The 10,001-nt window shown below is 28.9% G+C and overlaps 1 protein-coding gene across 1 annotated transcript; it reads right to left on the reverse strand.

The window, feature by feature from the left end:
• Positions 1–63: 63 nt before the first annotated feature.
• LOC107440470 (uncharacterized) lies at positions 64–9,388 on the reverse strand. Its single transcript, XM_016053390.3, has 3 exons — positions 8,468–9,388; positions 2,143–2,241; positions 64–465 (listed from the first exon to the last, which is right to left on the reverse strand). Exons 1-3 carry the CDS (start codon positions 8,952–8,954, stop codon positions 164–166), a joined length of 888 nt encoding a protein of 295 aa, XP_015908876.2. The 5' UTR covers positions 8,955–9,388; the 3' UTR covers positions 64–163.
• Positions 9,389–10,001: the final 613 nt, after the last annotated feature.

The raw sequence follows: 10,001 nt of genomic DNA on the forward strand, positions 1-10,001 counted from the left end.
GATCAGTTTGTCACTGCAGTTTAAGAAAACCAAAATTTTTGAAAAGTTAAATTTAACAACAAATACTTTTGTTAACTTTATTATAAAATTTGCACAAAATTTTTTTTAAATATAAGTTATTTACATTTTTACAATAAAATATTTTTATAAAGGGTTATACACATTATTTTTGTTCTGTTTCTAAATTTTTTGGGTTCATGATTTCTTGTAATGATGACGTTATTTTAAGCTCATGTTCTCTTTCATCAATCTTTCTTCTCTCTTCAAAGTCCACCCACATTTTTTGGATGCGTTCATCCATAGCTGCCCGCTCATTTTCAAGCTCTTCTAGTTCCCTCAACATTTTTTCTTCTGATTCTGTTTGATATTTCATGAATTTTAAAGAAAGAGAGTTCATCATAGTTTTAAAAAAAGATAAGCTTGAGCAGGAACTATCTAGGGTTTGCTTTTTCTTAGATGGTTCACCTGAAATTGAAAAAAGAAAAAATAATCATTAATTCACAAGAAATTAATTAAAAAACGAAGGGAAAATAAAACTGCCATTTATGTTAAACTACTATTATCAATTAATTGTCAAGTGACATTGTTAACTTCAATGAGTAATTTTATATTTTTATTACTTAAACATGAGATTGCAATTGAAAGGGTTTCTCAAAGAAAAGATGGATATGTTTGTGTGATAGTGTTAAAAATATAGTTCAGATAACAGTGCCACCATTTAGGGTTATAAAAAAAGGTAATATTAATGCACCATAGTTTGCACCTAACTGATTGAAATAAGAACATTTAAAGTGAATGTAAAGTAGTGAAAAGAAGGATGCGTTCAGTACAAAATAATTCGAAGTAGTATGGTTTTAAAACTGGCTGACATCAAATGCCTATTCTAGCTAAAATTTTAAACAAGGTGATAAATTAGGTTATCCTGTATAGAAAATTAAAACTGTCTTCAGTGACATTGAATACATAGATAATTTATCAATAGTGTCATGAATTTAATCATTCCATCTAAGGTGGCGAGATTGATATATAAATTTCATTTTGAAACAATAATAGAACAAAATAGAAAGGATTTTGGTTTGTCATTAGGTTATAAGTGAAATAATTTAACCATATACGGGATGTTTCGTAATACTCACCCTTAATGTGTATTTTTAGAATTCTTATCAAAAGGGCAGTAAAAAAAATGCATATTAATATTTATGGAAAGAAGAAATGACGAATCATTAATGAAGAAAGTTGTACTGAAAGAACATGCAAACTGGTTTGATTACCTGATGAAACTTGGAGGTGTTCCTAATGTTTGCCTTTCAAATCCTTTTTGTTTTCTCCATCAATCTGACTAAGTTCTGCTTTTCTCACGACTAATGTGTAGATTTCAATAGGCTTTTTTTTTCGGGCATAAATATCGATTCGCGATGACTAATTTAAATCTTTTCCTTTACAAAGATTTTAAATTTGTAATGGCTTGCCAATAAAGTTACTACGGATTCCTACTGTAAAATAAAACTAAATTTTTTCTGTACAATAAATGAACTTTAATCAATCAAATATCTATCATTCTGTTCAATGACCTGTTATCTTTCTGGTAACTTCAGGATACCGTAATAATAGAACTACTTGCCCTTATTTATAAAAAACTAATTTATTTGACGTCACCGTTATTACTGATATTTTTACGATTTTAAAAGTTTTGTAAACTTAGATTATCCAACGGTGCAAAGTAGGAGCTATATGGGACAACAATGCAAAGCCTCATTAGTCTTTAGCATCACGTTCGAAATTATTCGAGGTTTGGGATATGGTGTCACTTTTCTCATATAGCCCCGATCTTGCACCATCTGATTATAATTTATTTCAAAGTTAACAAATGGTAAAAATTTCAATAAAAACGAAAACCTCATCATACTTGAATGATTTTTTTTACTGTGAAGAACAAGTACTTCTATGAGCAAGTTATCAGAAAAATGGCAAACAGAATGGAAGATGTTTGACAATTTTGTATAGAAGAAATTGAGTTTTATTTTATACAAAAAATACCAATGTTCCTTTCTTGTCAGACCAATATATAATCGGTGGCTATGACAACATCTTGTGTCTGTCAGTGACCATCATCAAGAAAGCCATTAAGCATATTGAACTTACCATTTTCAAACTTGAATGATTCTGATTTCGAAGTTGATGACACGGGAGGAATTTCTTCGATTATAACTACATCAGGTGACCAAGGATTAGGAATGTCTTCTATAAAATATAAATAATTTCATGTAAGTAGCATTTTATGTGCTTTAGTACATAGCGATTATGTTCAAATCTTAAAATTACTTTAGCATTCATATTATAAACATCGTGAAACTTTTGTTTGCTGACTATTAGTGGGGCGAAAATTTGATGGTCGATTTAGTCAAGTGATTAACTTAATAAAAAAAGATTTGCTAGTTTGATACTTGAGAAGCCTCGCCCTCTTGGAGTTTAGGTTTAATTTTTAACTTGTTTTTTCTTGGATTTTTTTCGTGCCTCTCAAACGTTTGATGATATAGTATTATTAGCCAGCACAATTACTAAAAAAAAGTAGAAATTAAAGGGTCGAGTTATTAGATTAGAAGAGAAATAGGGCTTGATAACTTTTAAAACTTCTATGAATTTTTCCTCGAAACTTTAAAGCAATGAAATGATGTTATTTATGGCTTTGAGAAAGCAATTTAAAACACGTTTTTCAATTTGTATGTTTTTTTAAAATCCAATTTCATTGCAGATAAAAATGATGAAAATAGGTTTGAATGAGGCTAATAAATTATTTTAACATTAATTGCATAAAAGCAAGCATACTTATCAAAAGTATAAAAACAGGCAACTGTGTACTATTCAACTACTTATAAAATACTTTTGATAGCAGAATTGTATTTGCATAATTTTGTCACAAATTAGTAGAGGATTTAATAAACCTTGCTTAATATATTAAATCGTGATTGGGTGACGGTCTCGTATTTTATATGTAGCGAAAGATACAACCAAATTGAGTGAATGTTCATCAATATTTTATTTGTGAAAATTAAAAAAGCATATTTAAAATTTTCCTTCCCCTTAGCTTAGATACTTGTGTTAGGCATAGAGTTAGATCCGGAGAGGAAGGGCCTCTTAATCATTTAATAAATCAACTTAGACAGGTGTTCAACTTAAAAAGTTTCACTGTATAAAAAATAGTTCTTCGCGCGCAAAAAAAAAACTAAATTGAGTTGAAATAATTTTTAAAAAAATATCCTTTCATGTAATTTTAGGATTTTTATTTTCCGACAGAACCTTTTTAAGAGTACCATCAAAGTACGTATGTCAAGTTTCTCTAAATGACTAGAATTTTTTTCTTTCTAAATATACACAGTTTTTCATTTTCTTGGGGCTCAAAACTGCAACTTCTATGACGCTATTTAGGAATGTCTTTCGTTTGTCCATTCTGGTCTTGTTCTATGGATTTCGAGAATTCTAATACGTCATTCGTTGTTTTGGGATCACACAGTTTGACCGAGATCTTTCTCTCCCTTTCGCAGATTTAGTGTTCTTTGCTTACAATACAGCATTAAATTACATCGATTTATACGGTCAATAAAGTTTGGTTAGAAACTCTTAGTACAGTCAAACCCCGCTATAGTGAACACGGTTTATAGTGAACTCCCGGATATAGTGAACGAAATGTTCGGTCCCGTGCCTTGCTATACATGTATAATGATATTTTTTGTGGATATAGTGAACCAAAATTGTGAGGAAGTTGGATATAATGAACTTTTTTTCTGCCTTTGACTGATTTTTTTCTTCATTTTCTTGTAATAAGTTTGAGATTTCTACTTCAAAATAAATACATATACCAGTGTTTACAACCATTCATAGAGGGGAATGAAGCGATAAGCATTTTTTCTTGTTTGCTTCTTTTATTTCACTTTCCAATCCCTGAAGAAACCAAGCAGATGTTTCCAACCCAGGCAGATGATGCACCTATAAGGTGTCAGTGGGATCAATATGCCTTTTCTGTCAGAGGGAATGAGTAATTATTCATAATTGGTCAAAAGGTTGGACACTAATATGTGTTGATAAGGCCCTCATTTCAACTCCTCTTTGCTCTCAGTTCAGTTAAAAAAAACTGCAAACAAGTGTCTCAAATTTAACTATGGCGACCAGCAAACGTAAAACGTTCTCCATTGATGATAAAATGGACATAATCCAGAAAAATTGAAAATGGATGCAATCAAGTTGATATTTGCAGGGAATATAAACTATCCAAATCTGTAGTTTGTAACAAATGGAAAAATAGGCAATTAATTATTTCTGCTCATGAAAAAAATTTCGATGGCAGAAAAAAGTTGAGAAAAGGATGTTGAAGAAGCATTACTGAAGTGGTTCACCATTCGAAGAAGCCGCAATCTTCCAGTATCTGGACAAATGTCCATGAATTTGCTAAGCGATTTTATGAGGCAACTTTTATGTGCTCGAATGGCAGATTAGACAGGTTTAAATAGCGGAATAACAGAAATTCAGGAAAAATTATCTGAGAGTCAGGAAGTGTTTTCATATCTGATTTCGAGGATTGCTCATCACCTAAAAAATACTACTTTTTTTTTGCACGCAAGATGAAGAGTAATGAAAAATAACACATCTTTTACTACTACATAATATTTTTAAGTAATTTATTTGAATGATGTGTAATAAAAGGGAGGAGTTTGGGAATCATTAGTTAAATTGCATGCGTAACGGATATAGTGAACCAAAATGTCGGTCCCTTGAAGGTTCACTAACGTTTGACTGTATAATTAAATTATTATTAAAAGTTCTCTGAATTATTATTAAAAGTTTAAAATAAAACAAACTAGAAAGGAAAAACGCTTTGACGAAAAAGAATCCGACTTTTTTAATGTAAAGTGCGCAAAATAAAAAAGAATATAACATTTAAAAACTTTTGTTCTACTAATCGGCCTATTCGACTGATTGCGCTCAAATTTCGCATTTTTCCATTTAAAGTTACATTACCTTGCCGTAAAATTTAAATTTCAAAGTTACTGAAGCGTCGGTGACTTTAAATACCGTTTTGAGCTTCTTTTTCTGTAACAAAAGTAATATTTGTTATCAAAACGATTTGATTTACTGATTCCTTGAAGTATTAATAATGTTTATACTTGATATTAGAAAGATTATTCAGTTATAAATAAATTTCAACTTTATTAAAAATTCATTAATTATTTTCTTAAATCAAAAATTTCAACAGACCACCTTTTAGCCTTCTAATTTTTTATTATTTTTTTTACAGCATTTAGAAAGAAAAAAAAAACTATTCGTAAAAAAATTTTTAAATGTTGAAACATAACATTGGGTGTTTTTACCAAAATATTTTATGTATAATTTCTACAACCTTAATACAAAATCGAACCAGTTTTTCGCACAAATTTAGATTAATCAAACTCTAGATAGAAATATTAATTTGTACTATTATATGATTCAATTTGGCTTTGGTTGCAATAAATTTGAATACAGCTGTTTCATATTTTTTCCCCGCCTATGGAGATCGTCCTATTTTTTTTAAAATCGGAATAATCATAAATTAAGTTGATTAGCATTTTTGGACAAATTAACCAAAGAAGGAAAATAATTTATTTTAAAACTATTTAATGTGAAGAATAAAACTTTTTCTTGTTGTTATTAATAATAACTTTTAAAATTATATTTTACGGAAGACAGTTGCTTTCGTGGGGATGGAGCAGCAGTTCTGAATTAGTTTTCTAGTTCTGAATTAGTTTCTGGTGTATACTGAATTTGCAGCTGAATTGTGGTTTCCGTTGAAATGAAAAAGTTAAAGAACTGTTATGAACATTAAGAATGGTTACCGCTACCATGAAAATATGCATTGAAAAGTTCAGTGAAACAAAAATTTTAAATTGAAAAGCAGAACGTAAAATACTAATACAATTTTTTCATATCCTTTTCATAATTAGTACAATTTATTGTTCTTGTTTTCTTTTTTTTCACTACCCGTTACTTAAATATTTTATAAAACATAACGGAAATATGAAATGAATAATGGATTATTGATATAATATGAATAATATAGGTTTTCAAGAATCTTAACTGGTAAAAAAAAAAAAGAAGTTCTTACTCTCGGAAACCCTTGTGACCCTTTCACGGAACCTTAAGTTTCCGCGAAACATCTTTTGGGAACCACTGATTTATAGCGCTTCAAAATAAAAGGCTTTAAAATAAGTTTTGTAATGAAAAGAAAAAACATAATTTTTTTAAATAAAAACTAAACTAAACCCGTAACTAAAAAAAAAAGCCACTCTTTATACGGAATTTGGGGTTTTTTCTCCCAATAGTCCCTGCCGTTTTTTGACCCCCAAGATTGCTTCATAATCAATGTTATTTCTTGACGAGAAACAGATTACTACGTCAATATTAAAATTTATTCATTTAAAAGTTTTCAATATGTTTGATTCCATTAACAAAGATTTGGTTCCCGATTCTATTGATAGAAAACTTATTCATTTAAAAGTTTTCAATATGTCTGATTCTATTAACAAATATTTGGTTCCTGATTCTATTGGTAGAAAATTTAAACCTTATAATATTTTTCTTTTACCATTTCAACTTCATCCACAAACTTGTTTCCTAAATTCTAATTTAATTTTTGGTTACCATAAAAACTTGTCTTTCACCCAGAAAATTATTTAGCTACAGTGAATTTTTTTGTTGTTGCAATTTTAAATAATTATTTTGCAATAACTATATTAAAGGCATATGTTAACGGATCACAGTATTGTTTGAAATTTATTTTGAAAACAAGTATAACTTATTGGTCCATATTTTATAACTAAATAAAGCTTATTGATCGTTTAATAGCTGCAAAAATATAATTTAATATGCTTATCATAAAATATTGCGTAGTAAGGTAATCATAGAATTGCTTCACAAAACTCCAAGTTAAGTTTTAAACCTATAATTTTGTATCAGATTATTATACTCTGAATAAGAATGCCACTATTGCTACTTTCCATTCTAATAAAAATATGAAAAGAAAGAACAGAATAATTAATAAATTAATGTTTAATAATAATGAATTAAATTAGAAGTAAACACCATTGTAACTTTGATAAATTTTATGTTAATAGCACTCAAAGATATTGGAATTATTTTTGTTAATTTAACGATCGTGCCGTGTGATTTTTCTTTTCAAAAAGTATGCACAGGCAACAATGAGAAACAGTTTCAGACTGTAATATACATTAATCAGCCATACCATAATTCCGATAAAATAAAAGATTTTCTTTTGGGACTACATGAAATCAAACAATAACATTGTGTTATAAGTGAACAATAAGATTAATTCCTTTTTGTGTGAAATCAACTTTCTACAAACGAGTTTCATCATTAGAACATTAATTCCAAGCAACTGAAGCAAAAAAATAAACTTAATTAAAAAGCTTCATTTGGATAAAAAAAATATATATATATATACATATATATATAGATGGATGGTGTTTCTCAATTGTCTTTAAGAACATTTAGAATTTGCGCACAATTTAAAGAAACAATTCAAAACGAAAAAAAAAAGTTGAAGTAATATTACCGTAAGCGAAGTTCCGACATTTCTAGATTGAATGTCGTCTTGTGGCTACATTCCAATTTGAAAGTAATTGTAAATTCAAAAAAAAAAAAAAATAATAATAATAATAATAATAATTTTTAATCACAGAAGCTACTTGTTTTTCAGACAGATATAAGCATGATATATTTCCCCCATGTTAAAATATTGAAAATTATAAAAACGCAATTTCTTAAGTAACTCATTGATATTCTTTGCATTTTTTATGCTTTATGTAATTTCTTAAAAAGTATTCTTTAGAACCTAGTTACCTAATTTTAAATCTTAAGTTTTTAAGTATTTTTAAAAACTTTATGAAATAACATTAATAATTTTAAGAAAGTTGTAAAAATATTAAGTTTTTTTAGAAGGATTTAAGATCACACGAGACAAAACTTTTTGAAAACTTGAACAGTTGAGGAAAATTTAGGTTAAAAATTTAATTGTTTGCTATTTTTATAAATTTAATAATAAACGATTACACATAAATTTGTAATTAATAAATATGTATATTTTTAACATTGAAATTCTTAATTAATTTTTACGTCTAAATCCATTGAAAATCAAGTGAATGCACTGCAAGAAAATGAAATTATTTAAAAATAACATTGTCAACACAGAAAGAAACTAAACATATTTTAAAATACTTTCTCGAATACATGAGAGAGATGGTTTCTTAAAATTATTCATTTATTTATTCTCAAATATCATCACGAAACAGTATTCTTCAAAAAAAAATTTTTTTTTTTGAAACAATATGTATAAAAGAAAACTCATAATTTGTTTAAAAAAGTTCATAATTCAAATTTTTCTAATTCTAGAAATTTAAATTAATAAAAGTTTCAAACCTACCCACTTCAACAGGTAGACTTCTTTTCCGCAAACTCCTTGGCTGTGGTTGTGGTTTATCATTTTTTAAAGTGGTTTTTTTTAGATAAATGTTCCTATTTTTAACCTCTAACTCTTTATCGGGACAAGTTGACTTTTCTATTGTACTTTCGGAATTTTTCAATTGAATTGTTTCGAGAATTTGTTCGAATAATTCAAAAAATCTCATTGCCTTTTTATTCCGACCACTTTGATTCCTCTGTTTCGACACCGTGTACTCTCTTTTCATTCTTTTAATTTTTTCCTTACATTGAGAAGTCGTTCGTAAAAAACCCATACTGTTCATTCCTTCAGAGACTTTTTCAAATATGTTAATGCCTTTTTTATTACCATTTGAAACATTCGTCTGCGCATGAACATTACTCCATAGCTGAAGAAGAATTGACGTTTCCTCGTCGGACCAAGTAAACCCTCGATCAGCTGCCGCGATTGTCAGCGCAGAGGAGCTCATTTTCGAGGCGCGCAATGGAACATTATTTTACATTTCGAAACAAGAACTAAACTTAGTCATCGAAATTCTTTTTATCTTTATCAGTTTGAGAAGTTTCCTTCTTGCGTTGTTCCGAATTCGTATAATTATATGAATTATTCGACCGATTTTAAAAGAGTTGAACCCTAGTGTTCGATCCGGTTTCATCTACACTGCGGTTCACCTTCACACGGGACTCGCCTCGCATCCTATCGATTGGTTGCTGCATTCGTGGGCGAATCCGATTTCAGTCTCTCAGGGGCGACACCTTCTCGGAACGAAACCTCGCACTCAGAGGGCTGTAAGAGTCGAATCCGTGCGGAACTTCCTCCCATTGATTGTCCGTCCCAGCAGAACTCTTTGTTTGCTTTCCTGTTACAAGTTTCGTGTGAATTTGTCTGCGTTCTCCTTTGTTTATTTATGTATTTTTTTTGTTGAAGAAATTAAAAACACAGTTTTTATAGTATATTAATATAATTTCCTAAAACTTGGGAGTTCTGCACCCTACTTACTTCGCTCGCGAACCCCAACGATTGATTCGAACTTATTTATTTATTTCTTGACAATAAAAAGATTCAAATTGTTACATAAAAATTAAAAATTATTCTTACTCTTTATTAAATTACTCTTTGTTTGCTTTCCTGTTGCAAGTTTCGTGTGAATTTGTCTGCGTTCTCCTTTGTTTATTTATGTATATTTTTTGAAGAAATTAAAAGCACAGTTTCTATAGTATATTAATATAATTTCCTAAAACTAGGGAGCTCTGCACCCTACTTGCTTCGCTCGCGAACCCCAACGATTGATTCGAAATCATTTATTTATTTCTTGACAATAAAAAGATTCGAATTATTACATCAAAATTAAAAATTAATTAAATAAAAGATTTTCAATTTTTTTTATTGTATTAACACAAATTGTGTTTCATAGATTAAGTATTCGATTCCGTTGGGATCTAATTTGAGCGTGATCATTTTTTTTTTGTTACCATTCATCCACACATACTTGTTTTTAAAATGTACATTTAATTTT

The sequence above is a fragment of the Parasteatoda tepidariorum genome, chromosome 5 (genome assembly GCF_043381705.1).
Source record: "Parasteatoda tepidariorum isolate YZ-2023 chromosome 5, CAS_Ptep_4.0, whole genome shotgun sequence".
Taxonomy (NCBI): Eukaryota; Metazoa; Arthropoda; class Arachnida; order Araneae; family Theridiidae; genus Parasteatoda; species Parasteatoda tepidariorum.